General features: G+C 47.1%; 1 protein-coding gene across 11 annotated transcripts in view; it reads right to left on the minus strand.

The window, feature by feature from the left end:
• GOLGA1 (golgin A1) overlaps positions 1–19,393 on the minus strand; it is a 68,386-nt gene that overhangs the window by 18,295 nt on the left and 30,698 nt on the right. For 10 of the 11 annotated variants that reach the window (XR_519568.4, XM_070056808.1, XM_008273324.4 and 7 more), the window contains 4 exons: positions 18,490–18,585; positions 6,239–6,334; positions 4,618–4,767; positions 4,014–4,109 (listed from right to left, as the gene is read on the minus strand). Coding sequence is in view for 10 of the 11 variants with exons in the window: in XM_070056808.1 (XP_069912909.1) it covers positions 4,014–4,109; positions 4,618–4,767; positions 6,239–6,334; positions 18,490–18,585 (438 nt within the window). In the remaining variant the exon portion in view is untranslated. The remainder of the gene's footprint in view (positions 1–4,013; positions 4,110–4,617; positions 4,768–6,238; positions 6,335–18,489; positions 18,586–19,393) is intronic. The other variant, XM_070056810.1, reaches the window with a different exon arrangement.

Consider the following 19,393-nt stretch of genomic DNA (forward strand, 5'->3'; position numbering starts at 1 on the left):
ATTTGAATTCCTATCTCATATGGGTGCAAGGACTTCGAATAAAAACTGGGACACACATTCCTACAACAAAACTATCACTACAACAGTAAAAATATCCATTATCCAAAGTTTGCTTATGCCCTTCTATAATTTACTTAATTTATTTCACAATCTATCAATCTACTGTATTAATTTCAGCAAATTCATTTCTAAAATTCTACTTAATTCTTTTTCAAAACTGCTTTCATTAGTTTCCAAATCCCTGCTGAAATTTAGAATTTTGTCTTTTCTCTCCTTAAGCACAGTAAAGCACTGTCATATCTGAGCCCCTGTGAGTTTGTCTGTTCTTGTTGCTTTGTATTTTTGTTTGCCAGGTATCTTTGATTTTGTTTGCCTTTTCAGCCTCCCAAGAACACTAATAACCTAGGATTACTTCAATCTAAATTGGCTCATGAGGTTTTTCTGGCCATTCCTGTATCCTTACTTCAGTGCAAAGTCGGGCAGGTGTGGTGCTGGTTACTCCCTGGTCACCCTCATTCCTCCTGCATGTCCTCTTTTGTTCCAAACCAAAGCTTAAAGGCGCTCTCAGGCTGGACCCAAGGGAGTGGCTTAAAGTCCAACTTTTATTCTGAACTCTGAGAAGCTGTAAAAAGCTTAGGGAACCTTTCAGGTTCTCAGGTTCTCGAGATTAGTGAATTCCCTCAGAGCCAAAGCTGCTCCACACACCGGGCTCCCCTCTCCAGACAGGACAAGTCATTCTTCAGTACCCTGCAGGCTCGCCCACGCTTTTAAGCAGATGTTTTCCTACTGTGGCCAGCTTTTCTGGCAGTCCTCAGGGCCTGAGTCGGTCTGCACTGCCCAGTCTGCCTTTACTGGAAGTGGGAATACCTCTAGTGTCACTTGAACCTAGTCTGGTCAACTTTCCCCACTACTCCACAGCAAGTCTTGGTCAAGGCTGCCAGTGCGACGGCCGACTGCTGCCTGGCCAGTCAGCAGCACCTGACAAGGACGCGCTGCAGGACTCGGCCTTCTCCTGCTCCGGGTGCTACCCTCCCTGCAGCTCCTGCGGCGCCTGCTCTGCTGCCTCTTCCCTCTGAGCCCCTGAGCGTCCCAGGGACCTGGGCCTTCACTGAGTCCTTCAGCTGTGAATGTCATCCGATGAGCTCTGAATTGCTATCTCCCCTGAAGCACTGCTCTGACTTCTGGGCTTCCTAGCCAGCATACTACCAGATGTGCCCCAGTCACCCGGTTAGCCCTGAGCGGCTGGCTGTGATTTCTGCCCCCTCTCCCTGAGACACTGCACAATGTCTAGAGACACTTTCGGCTGCTGTCAGTGAGGGCTGCTGCTGACATCTAGTGGGGAGACCAAGGCGTTCCTCAACAGCCTGCAGTGTCCATCTGCAGCAGCAAAGCGCCCCCAACAGACTGATGCGGCCTCACATGTCAATAATGCTGACACTGAGAAACCCTGAGTCACAGGCACCAAACCCAGGACTTGTCACCAACTCCTTTTCCTCTCATCTCCTTATTTCATCAGTGTCAAGTCCTAAAAGCTCCATCTCTACAAAAGATCCTGAATCTGGTATTTCTTCCTCAATCCCCTGCTACCATGCTAGTCACCTCTCGCCTGAATTACTACCAAGCCTCCTGAAAGGATTGTTATTTCTGTCTGTGCCTCCCTTACAGAAAATTCTCCACATGGAGCCAGAAGAATCCTTTTAAAACAAACCTTCTGGCCGGCGCCGCGGCTCACTAGGCTAATCCTCCGCCTTGCGGCGCCGGCACACCAGGTTCTAGTCCCGGTCGGGGCGCCGGATTCTGTCCTGGTTGCCCCTCTTCCAGGCCAGCTCTCTGTTGTGGCCAGGGAGTGCAGTGGAGGATGGCCCAAGTGCTTGGGCCCTGCACCCCATGGGAGACCAGGAGAAGCACCTGGCTCCTGCCATCAGATCAGCGCAGTGCACCGGCCGCAGCGCGTCAGCCGTGGCGGCCATTGGAGGGTGAACCAACGGCAAAGGAAGACCTTTCTCTCTGTCTCTCTCTCACTGTCCATTCTGCCTGTCAAAAACAAAACAAAACAAAAACAAAACAAAACACACACACACACACACAGCAACAAAAAAAACAAACCTTCTACACCACATCTGTGCAATGGCCTCTTGTATGTTCTAATCCCGCCTCCTCCTTCCTGTTCCTGCCACCAAGCTGAAGTCACACTGGCTTTCGTGCTGTCATTCCAACAGACCAATTTCCTCTTTAACAGCCTTTATCTTTGTGATTCTGTTATTATTATTTTCTAGAATATTCTTCCCTGAATACCCATCCACTTTGCTGGTCTCTTCCACTATTCACATCTTTTGCTCGAATGTCGCAAGAAGCTTCCTTGACCATGAGTTGGAAAGCGTCCTCTCCCTCCTCGGTCCCTCGCTTTGCTTCTGCTCTTCACAGCACTTCCTACCACCCACACTGGTTTACTGTCCTAGTCACAGTTCCACAGGGGAGGAAATTTGCCTGCTTCACTCACTGCTGCATCCCAGCACCTGCAGTGGGGCCTGGCACTTACAGGTACTTAGATTTGTTACAGGAATGCATGAGAAAACACGTGGCTTTGAAGTTCACACTTTCCACAATGCAGCCTGATTGTGTTAGTGCCTCAGCAGCTCATCAGATACTATTACTGAAAGCTTCCAAGGTGCAGGTGTCCAGCTCAGGTGTTCTCAGAGATCTATACCAAAGGACTGACTGTAAGATCATAATGTCAGGACCAAGCTGGGTCAGCACTATAGTGACCTATCATCCAAGGATGCTGTGAAAGGGGCCTGGGGAACCAGGAGACCTGTAACAAAGGGGGGGGGGGGTATGGAGGGGACAGGCACTGTGATGCAGAAGTGTAAGCTGCTGCTTGGGATGCCTGCATCCTGTATTGGAATGCCTGGGATTGAGTACCGCCTGGGTTCCTGCTGCTCACATGAGAGACCTGGACGGAGCTCCTAGATGGTTGGTTTTGGTCTAGTCTAGCCCAGCCCTGGCTGTTGTGGGCACTTGTGGATTTTGGGAGAGATCTTTTTCTCTTCTCTCTTCCTTTGCCTTTCCAGTAAATTAAAACAAAAACAAAAACAGGCCAGCACCGCAGCTCACTAGGCTAATCCTCCGCCTGCGGTGCCGGCACACCGGGTTCTAGTCCCAGTTGGGGCGCCGGATTCTGTCCCGGTTGCTCCTCTTCCAGTCCAGCTCTCTGCTGTGGCCCGGGAAGGCAGAGGAGGATGGCCCAAGTGCTTGGGCCCTGCACCCCATGGGAGACCAGGATAAGCACCTGGCTCCTGGCTTCAGATGGGCGCAGCGCGCCGGCTGTAGTGGCCATTTGGGGGATGAACCAATGGAAGGAAGACCTTTCTGTCTCTCCCTCTCACTGTCTAACTCTGCCTGTCAAAAAACAAAACAAAAACAAAAACAAAAACAAAAAAACACCAAAAACAAAAAAACCATACAGGTTTTCTAGCACCTGCCAGCCAAGCCCCTCTTGGCTGGCTGGGAAGGCTACTGTGGGAGGATCTCTCTTTCCTCTCCATCTATGTAAGTCTAGTGAATGAAGGAGACAGCTTCTAGTACACAGAAGGGGAAGGCCACCAATCCTGTTTCTTCATTCCTATACCCGATCCCTCTCTCTCTCTCTCTCTCTCTCACTCACACACACACACACACCCACACACCCCTTATGAACTTCAAGGCCCTGTCTTACTTGTCTATTGGAAGACCCAGCCAGAGAGGGCTGCTTGGACAGCATGACTTTCAGATCAGCAGCACCTCTAACTCAGTACGGACCCTGGGTTAAATTACACAGAACCTCAATGACACTGCCTGCCAAATGGGCGTGATTTTTCCCTTCGTTCTGGATGCAAGAGGACTCGAGGAGGTGAGAGTGTAAGCAGCTGCCTGGAAGAAGTACTGAACAAATGCTCATGGGACTTCAACTTGGCTATTCCAAACACGCACTGAAAAGACAGGAACGTTTCTGTGAAACTGATTCACTCAAATACCTTCAGCTTCTTTAGTTCAAACTGATGATGCTGTAAAGAACGCTCGCACTCATTTCTGCTCTCTTTAAGGGCTGCATTTTCTTGCTTCAGTTCTCTCTGCAAGTTGAGAAAAACACATATGAAGAAGGAAGACCTTAACTACCACAGTCCACAGTGTTCTGCACAGCCCTGGCTCTCTGACATGGTGCCTGTGAAAGGCCTTTTTTCTTGTTATTGCAGGGGTGCGAGAAGAGAATGCCAAGTAGGGTGGGAAAGAGCGAACCACTTGAAAAACTCCTCACAAGAAGGAATGAGGAACATGACCTCTGAGACCATGGGTCAGGACACAACCGTGGAAAGGGAGAGGCCATTAGGGAGGAACAATGTGAAATTCAGAAAGACAAAAGGCAGAACTCAGAGCAATGGCCACAAAGCACAGGAAGTTCTGTGGGCCTAAGGAGAAAGAAAATGCATCTGTCTGGAGTTCTCGGTGCTCACTGGAAGGTAAGCACTGCTCTAACAAGCAGGGAGGCCCAGCGAGGTTACACCAGCCAAGCCTGGGGCAGACGGAGCTGTGCGGGGGCCTGGTGCCCTCGGGGCCTCCCTGCACTCTTTCTTCACTCACCATGCCATGCTCTGCAGCTGTCTGGTCAGCGGCCCGCGCTTGCTCCAGAGCAGTGATCTGGGCCTCAAGGGCGTGGGTGCGCTCTGCGTACTGCTGCTCCAGGGCCAGGGCCTGCTGCTGCATGCGGCTGCTCTCCTGGCTTGCAGCGGCCTGTAGGCATACCAGAGGACAGCCAGTCATGGGGACAATGGTTTTCAGAGACAGCCTTATTCTGATGACCCAAAGATGGGTGTCTGCCCTGGGGCCAACGTTATGGTGAGCAGGTTAAGCCACTGGCTGCAATGCAGGCATCCCATACTGGCATGGGTTCAAGTTCTAGCTGCTCCACTTCCAATTCAGCTCTCTGCGATGGCCTGAGAAAGCAGTGGAAGATGGCCCAAGTGCCTTGGTCCCTGTACCCATGTGGGAGACCCAGCCCCAGCTGTTGCAGCCATCTGGGCAGTGAACCAGCAGATGGAACATTCTTCTCTGAATCTTCCTGTCACTTTGCCTTTCAAATAAATAAATGAATCTTTAAAAAGAAAAGAAAAGAAAAGAAACTGGGCTCCTTCCTGACAACTCTGGCCCTGGTGTAGCTGAGGATCTGTCTCCTGCTTCTGGTCCTTGGCCTGTCGTGGGAGGTGGAATGTGGCGCAGGCCTGGATGCCATCATTCCTTGGGGTGAGTGGGGACAGCACCGGGCTAAGCCCATCCTCTGTCACAGGCTTCGGCTGCTGCTACTCAGTGCCACCACTTCCACAGTGAAGCCAGGCACTGCTATTCGGAAAAGGTGGTCCTGCTACCGACTGCCTGGGAGACTGTCAATGCTTCTGGGTGGCCCAGTCCTCCCACGCTGGCTTTCTCTACTGAATGACGATGATGGCACACGCCTCTTGCTTATGCTGTAAGGACTGACTACAAACATGTGTACAGCCTTAGCACAATGCCTGGCCTGGGCAAGCATAAAATTAATGCTGGCTGCTTTTATTTCTCTGGCTTCTAACTTAGCACTCCACCCGGGGCTAAGCCGCTGCCATCTCCACACACCTGTTCTCCATGCCTCTGATGCAAGCTGAGCTTGACTGTTTTTGGAGGTACCATCCCTAACAGCCCTCGAGCTGGGCTGGGCTTGAAGGCCAAGTGTAAGGTGGATAGTGCCAGTCAGTCCAGTTCCCTGGGGAACTTGGGCCCCCAGGAAATCTTTTTTTTTTTTTTTAAGGTTTACTTTATTTATTTGAAAGAATTACAGAGAGAGGTAGAGACAGAGAGAGGTCTTCCATCTGCTGGTTCACTCCCCAGCTGGCTGCAACGGCTGGAGCTGCGCCAATCTGAAGGCAGAAGCCAGAAGCTTCTTCTGGGTCTCCCACGTGGGTGCAGGGGCCCAAGGACTTGGGCCATCTTCTGCTATCCCAGGCCATAGCAGAGAGCTGGATTGGAAGAGGAGCAGCCGGGACTCGAACCGGCACCCATATGGGATGCCGGCGCTTTAGGGCAAGGCTTTAACCTGCTGCGCCACAGTAACAGTCCTAGCCCCAGCAAGTCTTGACTCCCTCTGCCTGCTGTTGCCTCTCTAAGGTCAGGTCCAGAGATGGTGGCAGATGATGGAAGGCATCAAAGGAAAACATCTGAAGTAACCACTCACCAGCTCCTGGATCTGTGCTTCCTGGGCGGCCATGATGGCCCTGCTCTGCTGGAGCTTCTCCTGGGAGGCCTGCAGGGTCAGCTCTAGGTCCTTCACCTGCGGGACAGAGCATTCCTTCTGTTCAAGTGGCGCTGAAGGGAGTAACCCAGGCTTCAAAATGCAAATCAATCCAAATAATGAAACAGGTGCATCACAGCCAAGATGTCCAATGAGAAAAAAGATACCTGTACGTCTAATATTATAAAAACTAGCATTCTAATGTCTTTCAGTTAGCCATTTCTAATTTATTTATATTTTATTTTTAATTTTTATAAAGATTTAATTTTTTGAAAGTCAAAGTTAAGGGGGATGGGGAGGGGGAGAGAAAGAGAGAGAGAATGAATGAGAATCTTCCATCTGCTAGTTCAATCCCCAAATGGCTGTAATGGCCAGGGCTGGAGCAGGCTAAAGCCAGGAGCTTCATCCAGGTCTCCCATGTGGGTACAGTAGCCCAAGCACTTGGGCCATCTTCTGCTGCTTTCCCAGGTACATTAGCAGGGAGCTGGATCGAAAGCAGGGCAATCAGGATTCAAAAAGATGCCCATATGGGATGCTGGACCTGTAGACAGCGGCTTAATCCACTACACCACAGCACTGGCCCCATCCAATCATTTTTCAGATGACTTTTCAACTTTGTGTATAGCTTTAATAAAACAATGTAAAACTTTGTATTTTTCCCCCTCAAATTTCCTTCTGTGTCCCAGTTTCATCTTGAAACCTTATATTATTTCCGCAAAGAGTGTTCCATAATTTCTGATCCACTTGTCTGTTGTACGGGCCCTTAATTTCCATTCTGTCTAAAAATAACGCAGTTAACATCTTCACACAGAACTTCTTGACCTTCAAACAGTCTCTCCAAAGTGGGATTACTGGGGTCGGCACTGTGGCATAGTGGGTTAAGTCTCTACCTGCAATGCTGGCATCCCATATGGGTGCTGGTTGGAGTCCCGGCTGCTCCACTTCTGATCCATCTCCCTGCTAATGCACCTGGGAGAGCAGCAAAGGGTGGCCCAAGTCCTTGGGCCCCTATACCAACATGTGAGACCTGGATGAAGCTCCTGGCTCTTGTCTTCAGCCTGACCCATCCCTGGCCATTGTGATCCTCTGGGGAGTGAACCAGTAGACAGGAGATTTGTCACTCTTTTAAATAAATAAAATAAATCTATAAAAAATGGGATTACCGCTTAAAACACAAATTTAGGTTTTATTCATTCCACAAAATCTGACTACATTAGACTACCTCCTGGTGCTGTATTGGGGCACGAGGTTGGCACAGCAGGATAAACATGCCAGCCCTTAAGGAGTCACTGTCCAGTACTGAGCAGGACCTGGGACCTGGCCCACAAAGGTGGTATTTTTATCTGACTCATGCTATCTTTACCAATTTCTCTTACAAAGCCTTCATGTTTACGGAATTAGCCTAACTTTGGGAGCTTTACTATTAAGTCATAAACACAGGGAAGGCTGTATCTTGGTAAAGGAGAGACAGACACCAAAGGAACAGATATTTTTAAGGCTTAGGTTTCTTACATATATTCAAACATAAGATTTAACTAAAACAGCTTTGTGAGAAAAGGGTTACTATTTTCATAGAGAACAGTCAGGTTACTTGTCCATGGTCACACATTTTAGTAGTGGGAGAGCCAGAACTAGCAACAATTTTTAAAATTTTTTTGAGCTCAGAAAACATCCACCTAAATATCAATTTAGAGACAGTGCTTAAGAAAGAGGTCCTCAGAAAGTTAAGCAGAGTTACCCCAAGACATAGTGTCCTACTACTTAGTGTACACCCAGGAGAAAAAACACAGATCCACACAAAAGCTTCGTGCGCTACTGTTCACAGGAGCAGTGTTTATAATACCAAAAGGCACAAACAACCCAAGTGCTTATCAGTGGATAAGTGGGTAAACAAGAGGTGCTACACACACACAACGGGCTATTACTCAGCCTCCAAAGGGAATGAAATTCTGACACATGCTAAAATAGAAACACTACAAATACTGTGCTAGGTGAAACAAGACAGACAGAAAAGGACAAATATTGTATGATTCCCCCTTTCTGAGGTACCTAGAGTACTCAAATGCATAGACAAAAATCAGAATGGTGGATGCCAGGGACTAGGAGTAAGAAGGGGGAGTTACTGTTTTAATGAAGGTAGAATTTCAGTTCGGGACGATAGAAAATTTCTGGAGATGGAGAGTGACAATGGTTGTACAACAATGTGAGTATACTTAATCACAGTGAATTGTAAACTTAGAAATTATTAAAGTGGTAAATTTTATGTTATATATATTTTACTACAGTAAAAAATCATAAAGTATATTCTGAAATAGTTAGAACTGAACTATAATAAAATTCTTGAGAAAAATAGTTACAAATACATTTATCAGAAAATAACTATTTTAGAAATGAACTAAGCATTCAATTCAGAAAATTAGGAAAAAAATGAAGCAAATTTAAATAGGAAGAAAATAAAGAATAAAAATTTCAGGTGAAATCAAAGGCTTTTTCTTTCAAAGGATTAATGAAATAGTTCAGGTATTGCAACCTTTTTATGTAAAGAGCCTGTCTTTTTCTTTTTTAATTAACTAATTTATTTGAAAGGCAGAGTTACAGAGAGGCAGAGGTAGAAAGAGAGAAGTCTTCCATCCATTGATTCACTCCCCAAATGATTACAACTGCCGGAGCTGGGCTGATTCGAAGCCAGGAGCCAGGAGCTTCTTCCGGGTCTCCCACACTGGTGCAGGAGCCCAAGCTTTAGGGCCATCCTCTACTGCTTTCCCAGGCCATAACAGAGAGCTAGATCGGAAGTGGAACAGCTGGGACTCGAACCAGTGCCCATATGGGATGCTGGAACCGCAGGCAGAGGATTAACCTACTGCGCTACAGCGCTGCCCCAGCCTGTCTTATACTCTTTGTCACAACTACTCAGTTCCGCCACTGGAGCATCTACAATTTGTAAATGAATGGGCATGACTTTTAACTACACTGACACTGAGGGTCAGCTGGCCCAATCATAAGACAGACTTCTGGCAAGATTAATCAAGAAATAAATGCAAAATACAGAAATAAGGGAATATAATATAGGTTAAACATTGTATCTTACATACTGTTATAGAAAAATATAATGTTAAGAAATTTATGTGCCAGGGCAGGTCTTGTGGCACAGTGGATTAAGTTGCCTCTTGTGCATCTGGTAATAGAATGCCAATTCAAGTTCCGCTATTCCACTTCTGATCTAGTCCCCTAATGTGCGTGAGAAGCAGAACATCAGGGCTTAAGCATATGAGTCCCTGCCACCCCTGTAGCAGACCTGGATGGAGTTCTTGGATCCTGGCTTCAGCCTGGCTCCACCCATGAAGGGAGTGAACCAAGGAAGCAAAGATCTTTCTCTGCCTTTTAAATAACTAAATCTAAATTTAAAAAAACTATTATATGTGAATAAACTGGAAAATGAAGATAAAATGAAGGGCCCAGTGCTGTGGCGCAGTGGGTTAAAGCCCCAGCTTGCAGCGCCAGCATCCCATATGGGCACCGGTTTGAGTCCTGACTGCTCCTCTTCGGATCCAGCTCCAGGCTAATGCCTCTGGGAAAGCAGTGGAAGATGGCTCAAGCCCTTGGGCCCCTGCACCCAAGTGGCAGACCTGGAAGAAGCCCCTGGCTCCTGCTTTGTATCGGCTCAGCTCCAGCTGTTGCGGCCATTTGAGGAGTGAACCAGTGGATGAAAGACCTCTCTCTGTCATTCTCTACCTTCCTCTGTAACTGTCTTTCAAATAAATAAATCTTTAAAAAATATAAAATGAATCAACTATAAAATAAAAACGTCAACTTAGCTAAAAAAGAAAGAGGGGCCGGCACTGTAGCATGGTGGGCTAAGCCTCCGCTTGTGGCGCCAGCATCCCATAATGGGTGCTGGTTCATGTCCTGGCTGCTCCTCTTCTGATCCAGCTCTCTGCTTATGGCCTGGAAAAGCAGTAGATGGCTGGAGTGCTTGGGACCCTGTACCCGCATGGGACATCTGGAAGAAGCTCCTGGCTCCTGGCTTCAGATTGGCCCAGCTCCAGTCACTGTGGACACTGGGGAGTGAACCAGTGGATGGAAGACCTTTCTGTCTCTCCCTTTCTCTGTCTGGAAATCTGCCTCTCAAATGAATAAATAAATCTTTAAAAAAATAGAAAACTTAAGTGTAATATGTAGGAAAGACTGAAATGTTAATGAAAGATCTCTTTCCCCAAAAAACTGCAGGCCCAGATGGTTTTTATAGGCTTATCCTACCAAATTTATATGGGTACTGGCCGGCGCCGTGGCTCAATAGGCTAATCCTCCACCTTGCGGCGCCGGCACACCGGGTTCTAGTCCCGGTCGGGGCGCCGGATTCTGTCCCGGTTGCCCCTCTTCCAGGCCAGCTCTCTGCTATGGCCAGGGAGTGCAGTGGAGGATGGCCCAGGTGCTTGGGCCCTGCACCCCATGGGAGACCAGGAAAAGCACCTGGATCCTGGCTCCTGCCATCGGATCAGCGCGGTGCGCCGGCTGCAGCGGCGGCCATTGGAGGGTGAACCAACGGCAAAAGGAAGACCTTTCTCTCTGTCTCTCTCTCTCACTGTCCACTCTGCCTGTCAAAAAAAAAAAAAAAAAAAAAAAAAGATATAAAAAAAAAAAAAAAAAAAAAAAAATTTATATGGGTACTAATTTTGAATAACATTTTTTAAAAATTTTTTTGACAGGCAGAGTGGACAGTGAGACAGAGAAAGGTCTTCCTTTGCTGTTGGTTCACCCTCCAATGGCCGTTGTGGCCGGTGCACTGCGGCCGGTGCACCGCGCTGATCCGATGGCAGGAGCCAGGTGCTTATCGTGGTCTCCCATGGAGTGCAGGGCCCAAGCACTTGGGCCATCCTCCACTGCACTCCCTGGCCACAGCAGAGAGCTGGCCTGGAAGAGGGGCAACCGGGACAGAATCCGGCGCCCCGACCGGGACTAGAACCTGGTGTGCCGGCCCCGCAAGGCGGAGGATTAGCCTAGTGAGCAGCAGCGCCAGCTCAATTTTGAATAAATTGTATCTTAATATAAATTGCTTTGGAAAAAGAAAGCACAAAAGCTGCCCAGCTCCTTTTTCTAAGGCTGGTGTAGCATGAGTCTAAAACTAGATAATTATAAGCCCATTCAACTTATAAATGCAAATCTAAAAATTCCAAGTAAAATATTAGCTAATCAAATTCAGACATTCATTACAAATTTCATACATCAAGAGGTTAATTACCATAGAAATGGAATACAGTGATGGTTCAGCATCAGAAAATCTGCTAATATAATTCACTGAATTAACAATCTAAAGGAAAAAGTATGATTTTTTAAATTCATGAAAATGAAAGCATTTGAGGGACCAGCACTATGCCACAGTGGGTTAACGCCCTGCCTGAAGTGCCGGTATCCTATAGGGGTGCCAGTTCGAGACCTGGCTGCTTCTCTTCCCATCCAGCTCTCTGCTATGGCCTGGGATAACAGTAGAAGATGGCCCAAGTCCTTGGGCCCCTGCACCCACGTGGGAGACCCAGAAGAAGCTCCTGGCTCCTGGCTTCAGACCAGTGCAGCTCCAGCCGTTGCAGGCATCTGGGGAGTGAACCAGTGGATGAAAGCCCTCTCTCTCTCTCTCTACCTCTCTCTGTAACTCTGTCTTTCAAATAAATAAAAAAATAAATATTTTTAAAAAAATAACAAGAAAATGAAAGCATTTGAAAAGAGTTCTATGTAGTCATGATTTAAAAAAAAAAAAAAAAAAGAAATCAGCAAACTGATAGGGAACCTCCTTATCTCAGTAAAGATTAAATACCAAAAGCCAACTTAAAATTTTATAGCAAACAAAGAAATCTCAGGCACATTCCTTTTAAGACTGAGAACCTGGGGAGAGCGTTACGGCAGCGGGGTAAGCTGTCTGAAACCTCGGCAGTCCGCACTGGAGTGCCATTTGAATCCAGGCTCTTCTTCTGATCCAGCTTCCTGCTAATGCACACTCTGGGAAGGCAGCAAGTGATGGCCCTAGCACTTGGGTTCTGGCCACCCACATGGGGAAAGCCAGATGGAGTTCCAGGCTCCTGGTTTGGCTTCAGCCTGGCCTAGCCCTGGTTGCTGTGGACATCTGAGGAGTGAACCAGTAGATGGAAGATCTCTTTCTCTTGCTCTCTGTTGCTCTTCTTTAAAAAAAAAAAAAAAAAAAAAACAACAACAAAAACAAAAAAGACTGGGAACATTACAAGGCTGCTCACAATCACTGATTAATTGATTAATATGGTACCAGAATCCTTGCCAACACTACAGAGACAGAAAGAGGTATAAGCAGTGGAAAATTGGAGGTCATAACATAAGATAAAGTTATCATTATTTGGCCAGCACTATGGCTCACTAGGCTAATCCTGCGGCGCCGGCACCCTGGGTTCTAGTCCCGGTTGGGGTGCCGGTTGCTCCTCTTCCAGTCCAGCTCTCTGCTGTGGCCGGGGAAGGCAGTGGAGGATGGCCCAGGTCCTGGGCCCTGCACCCCATGGGAGACCAGGAGGAAGCACCTGGCTCCTGGCTTCAGATCGGCGCAGCACGCTGGCTGCAACGCACTGGCTGTAGCGGCCACTTGGAGGGTGAACCAATGGAAAAAGGAAGACCTTTCTCTCTGTCTCTCTCTCACTGTCTAACTCTGCCTGTCAAAAATAAAATAAAATAAAATATTATCATTATTTATGGATGATATGTCTATCTGCCAAAGGAAAACAAAAAAAATTACACAATATTAGAGTAAGACAGTTTCACAGGAGTACACTGAAGATTCAAGATCAAAGAAAAATAGCACTTCCCTAGAATAAATAGAAATAACTAATTAAAAATATAATTAAGAATAAGACAGGGCCAGAGTTCTGACACAGCAGGTTAAGCTGCCGCCGGTGATGCTGGCATCCCATATGAGTACTGATTTGAGTCTCAACTGCTCCACTTCTGATCTAGCTTCCTGTTAATGCTCTTGTGAAAGTAGAGGAAGATGGTCAAAGTTTCTGGGCCCTTGCTACCCATGTGTGAGACTGGATGGAGTTTTGGGCTCCTGCCTTCAGCCTGGCTCAGTCCTGGCTGTTGTGGTTACCTAGGGAGTGAACCAGCAGGTGGAAGAACTCTGTCTCTCCCTCTCTTTGTAACTCTGCCTTCCAGATAAAAAAAATCTTAAAATAAAACAAAAAAAAGAAGAAGACAACATCAAAATATTAATACAAACTTTAAAGTTTCAAAGAATTTACCAAGAAAATAACACATCAGGAAAAACGTGAAGTTTTAATAAAGGACACAGAAATGAATCTGAATGAATGAAATTTATTTACATTTTTGGAAGGAAATACTCAGTGTTATAAAAATGATAATTACCTATAGTTAATGTATATATATAATGCAATCTCAATAAAAATTCAAGCTGAATTTTTTAGGAACTTAAAAACCGTAAAACTTTAATGGCCCATAAAGTAAAGACCTTATGGGAAACCAAGATAAAGTACAGACAAAACTAGCGTAACAACAACATTGTAGGGTCTGCACGCGAGCAGACAAGGAGACGGGAGGAGTTTATTAGAGGATGCACAGGCAAACTCATGTACAGGACACTTCATACAGGACTCGGCAGTCTGGGCCGTCCAAGTGGAAAGGATAGGCTGTTTACAAGACGGTGCTGAGCAACACGAAGCAAAGTAAAGCTAATTAGCACTAACCCCAAAGGCTGTGTGAGCATGGATTATTAGAGATTTGGTATGTAAAGGACACAATTATAAAGTAAAGTGAAAAAAATGTACAAGTTGATCTATATGACTGCGGAGCAGGGCTGGATTGATTAAATGGAACTTCAAACCACAAGCAAAAAGATCAATGACTCTGACTACGTGAAACAGCAATTTCTGTTTAATTCAGGGTACACGGATGAAGGTGACACACTGGCTCAGGACTGAAATGAACAAAGGATTAGGAACTAGAATATAAACTGAAATCTTACAAACCAAATAAGAATAGATTAAAACTTCCAAAGAAAACAAATCAAAAATATTAATGGGCAACTTCAAAGATTGACAGGCACATGAAAAGATGGTTAAACTCATTAACTATAAAATGCAAATTAAAGCAATGAACTATTACTACATATTTATTAGCTGGCAAAAGCTAAAAGCTAGAAAATGCCAATGCTAGAAAAGGCTAAGAGGCAGATTTAGGAATCCTCACGTTTGCAGGAGGAGAGCCTGGTGGTGCACCCTTTCTGGGAACAATCTTGTCCTACCTGGTCATTTTAGGGTATACACAATTTCTTCTTCTTCTTTTTTTTTTTTTTTTTTTAAAGATTTACTTACTCATTTGAAAGGCAGAAGGACAGAGGAAGAGGGAGAGAAGATCTTGCTACAATGCCTGTACCTCTTTCTTTCTTAAAAAATGCTTAAAAGTTTTTATGCATATATTAAAATATCTATCTATCTATCTATCTATCTATCTATCTATCTGAAAGAGAGAGGGGGAGAGAGAGAAAGATCTTCCATCTACTGGTTCACTCCCCAAATGACCACAGTGGTCAGGGCTGGCCAGGCTGAAGCCACGAACTTTATCTGGGTCTCTCATGTGGTTGGCAGGAGCCCAAGTACTTGGGCCACCTGCTGCTGCTTTTCCTAGGCCATTATTAGGGAGCTGGATTGGAGATGGAGCAGCCAGGACTTGAACTGGTGTTCATATGGGATAACAGCATTGCAGCTGGTGGCTTAACCCATTACACCATGCCAGTCCCTTAAAAAAATTTTTTTTTTAAATTTACTTGAGAGACAATGGAGGGTAAGTGGGGGAGATGGATGGATGGATAGATGGATGGATGGATAGATATGTATGTAGGTAGGCAGGGAGGTAGACTGATTGAATGATTGATAGATATTGTATCTGCTGGTTCACTGCCCCAGTGCCTGCACAGCCAGGGTTTAGCCGGAGCAGAAGATAGGAGCTGGGAAACAATTCTTGGTTTCCTATGTGGGTATCAGGGACTCAACTGTGTAAGCCATTGCTGCTGCCTCCCAGGGTAGCAGGAACCTGGAATCAAGAGCCAAAGCCAGGATTTGAAACTTTTTTTTTTTTTTTACAGATAGAGTTAGACAGTGAGAGAGAGAGAGAGAGACAGAGAGAAAGGTCTTCCTTCCGTTGGTTTACTCCCCACCCCCCAAATGGCCACTACGGCTGGAACTACACCGATCTGAAGCCAGGAGCCAGGTGCTTCCTCCTGGTCTCCCATGCGGGTGCAGGTGCCCAAGCACTTGGGCCATCCTCCACTGCCTTCCTGGGCCACAGCAGAGAGCTGGACTGGAAGAGGAGCAGCCGGGACAGAATCCGGTGCCCATAGGGGAGGCCAGCGCCTCAGGTGGAGGATTAGCCAAGTGAGCCACAGCGCCGGCCCCCGAACCTGGGTACTCTTGATAAGGGATGAGGACATCCTAACTGGTGTCCTGTAACTGCTAGGCCAAATGCCCATTCCTACATGTATCTTCCACCATTCTTAAGGAGAAAGGATGGGCTATTTATTGGAGTGGAATCTGTGGGGGCAGGAAAAAGAAAACAGTCTAAATATTTAGTATGTAGCAGGTAACTACAAAGTAAAGCAGGTTGGCACAATGAAGTGGATATAGTCTGAAGATACAGAAGCTGGCCGGCGCCGCGGCTCAGTAGGCTAATCCTTCGCCTTGCGGGGCCGGCACACCAGGTTCCAGTCCCGGTTGGGGCGCTGGATTCTGTCCCGGTTGCCCCTCTTCCAGCCCAGCTCTCTGCTGTGGCCAGGGAGTGCAGGAGGATGGCTCAAGTACTTGGGCCCTGCACCCCATGGGAGACCAGGAGAAGTACCTGGCTCCTGCCATCGGATCAGCGTGGTGCGCCGGCCACAGCGCACCGGCCGCAGCGGCCATTGGAGGGTGAACCAACGGCAAAGGAAGACCTTTCTCTCTCTGTCTCTCTCACACTGTCCACTCTGCCTGTCAAACAAACAAACAAACAACAAAAAAAGAAGATAGAGAAGCTGAAAGTAACAGAGAAGACATACCTATAAGTATATCATTTTCATCCTTTAAAAACACAGACACATAAGCCAATGTTAACCAACTTTAAGGCAACTCTATAAAAAAAGGATCTGTATTAACCACATTATAATGGTTTCCTCCTTTCTATGGGAGGGAGAGCAATGATGGTAAAAAGGGAATAAATAATTAAGAGAATAACTTTGGGGCAGATGTTGGGCACAACAGGTCAATCAGTCACCAGATACCCGTATCCCATATTAGAGCACCAAGTTGAGCCCCAGCTACGGTACTTCCTATCCAGCTTTCGACCAATGTGCCTGAGAGGCAGCAGAAGATGGCTCAAGTTCTGGGGTAGCCATCCAAATGAGACCTGGATTGAGTTCTGGGTTTCTGACTTTGGAACAGCTCAGAAGATTCATGCCCCTGTATTTGGGGAGTGAAGCACCGCATGGAAGATAATCTCAATCCCCCTCCCTTCCTCTCCCTCTCACACACACACACACAGAGACATATTTTCATTCTCTTTCTCCCTTTTGAGCAGATGAAAATAAAACTTATTATTTTTTTTACAGGCAGAGTGGACAGTGAGAGAGACAGAGAGAGAAAGGTCTTCCTTTGCCGTTGGTTCACCCTCCAATGGCTGCCGCGGCCAGCGCGCTGCGGCCGGCACACCGCACTGATCCAATGGCAGGAGCCAGGAGCCAGGTGCTTTTCCTTGTCTCCCATGGGGTGCAGGGCCCAAGCACCTGGGCCATCCTCCACTGCACTCCCTGGCCACAGCAGAGAGCTGGCCTGGAAGAGGGGCAACCGGGACAGAATCCGGCGCCCCGACCGGGACTAGAACCCGGTGTGCCGGCGCCGCTAGGCGGAGGATTAGCCTAGTGAGCCGCGGTGCCGGCCATAAAACTTATTTTTTAAAAAAGATTTATTAATTTATTTGAACATCAGAGTTACACAGAAAGAGGGAGAGAGATCTTTCACCTGCTAGTTCACTCCCCGGATGGCCACAATGACTAGGGCTGGGCCAGGCCAAAGTCAGGAACCCTTAGCTTCTTCTGGGTCTCCCGTGTGGGTGCAAGGGCCCAAGCACTTGGACCATCTTTCACTGATCTCCCAGGCCACAGCAGAGAGCTGAATTGGAAATGGAGCAGTCAAGACTCAAAACTGGTGCCCATATGGGATGTCAGCTCTGGAGATGACAGCGTAACCACTACGAACAGCTCCAGGCCCACAAATAAACATAAAAAAAAAAAAAAAAAAAAAAAAAACTTTTTGTGGAACCATGATTATAATGGGGCAAGAAAGACACAGATGACTAATTCAATCCTGTGTAAGATTAAAAATAAAATAGTTTTGTCAAATGGAAAACCTCCGACCAAGGGGATTCTCAGGGGCCGGTGCTACAGCTTGGCGAATAAAGCTGCTACTTGCAGTGCCAGCATCCCACATGGTGCTGGTTCATGGCCCAGGTGGCTCCACTTCTGATCCAGCTCCCTGCTAATGGCCTGGGAAAAATAGCGGAAGATGGTCCACGTGCTTGGGCCTCTGCTAATGACCTGGATGAAGCTTCTGGTTTTTTTATTTTTTTATTTTTTTTATTTTTTTTTATTTTTGACAGGCAGAGTGGACAGTGAGAGAGAGAGACAGAGAGAGAAAGGTCTTCCTTTTGCCGTTGGTTCACCCTCCAATGGCGGCCGCTGCAGCCGGCGCACCGCGCTGATCCGATGGCAGGAGCCAGGATCCAGGTGCTTTTCCTGGTCTCCCATGGGGTGCAGGGCCCAAGCACCTGGGCCATCCTCCACTGCACTCCCTGGCCATAGCAGAGAGCTGGCCTGGAAGAGGGGCAACCGGGACAGAATCCGGCGCCCCGACCGGGACTAGAACCCGGTGTGCCGGCGCCGCAAGGTGGAGGATTAGCCTATTGAGCCACGGCGCCGGCCCAGCTTCTGGTTTTGGCCTGCCCTGGCCCCAGCCATTGCAGATGTTTGGGAACAAACCAGCAGACAGAAGATCTCTATTTCTCTCTCTCTCTCTCTCTGTGTGACTCTTTCAATCAATCAATCAATAAATCTTAACAAAACAAAACAGGGATTCTCAACCACACCACATCATTCAGCCAGGTTATCACCCAAGCACAGGAAACATAGGGAGTAAGATCAGTACCCGACTCTCCAATTCACCAACGGCACTGGCCTGGCTGCTTCTGGCTGCCAAGAGCTGCTGTCTGGTATCCTCCAAATTCTGCTCAGCAAGTGTTTTCTGTAAGTTGAAAGAAGAGTAAAAGAAAACAGTCATTTCTCCATTGCCTAAGTATTCACTGTATCTACAACATACTCATACAATGATTTATGCTGGGCCCAAGGGACATAAATATGCTAAAAAAATAAAAATTCCAGCTGAAGGGTAGGCTTTATAGCACAGCAGGTTAAGCTGCTGCTTGCAACACCCTCATCCCATCTGGAGTGCTGTCTTGAGTCCTGGCTACTCTGCTTCCCATCCAACTTCCTGCTAATGCATCCTGGGATGCAGTAGGTGATGGCCCAAATACTTAGGTCCCTATAGCCGAAATGGTTGTGGCCCAGTCCTGGCTGTTGTGGACATTTGGGGAATGAAGCAATGGATGGAAGACCTCTCTCTCAGTTGTTCTATCATATAGATGAAAATAAATAAACATTAAAAAAATCCAGCTGAGGGGCCATCACTGTGGTGGAGAGGATGGCCCATGTGCTTGGGCCCCTCATCCATGCAGGAGACCCAGAAGAGGTTCCTGGCTCCTAGCTTCGGCCTGGCCCAGCCCTGGCCATCGCAGCCATTTGGGAAGTGAACCAGTGGATGGAAGATCTCTCTCTCTTGCTCCCTCTCTCTGTCTCTGCCTTTCAAATAAATAAATAAACCTTAAAAAAATCCAGCTGAGATATAATTCACATATAATATACACATAAACTTGACATAGTCCCTGACCTTGAGGCTGGGGCAAAAGACTAAGAAAACAATTACATAATGGAGTGTAAGAATTGCCAGCAAAGAAGGAGCACAGGGGAAGTGGGAAGCTTCTTGATTCACACAG

Source organism: Oryctolagus cuniculus, chromosome 1 (genome assembly GCF_964237555.1).
Source record: "Oryctolagus cuniculus chromosome 1, mOryCun1.1, whole genome shotgun sequence".
In the NCBI taxonomy this organism is placed as follows: Eukaryota; Metazoa; Chordata; class Mammalia; order Lagomorpha; family Leporidae; genus Oryctolagus; species Oryctolagus cuniculus.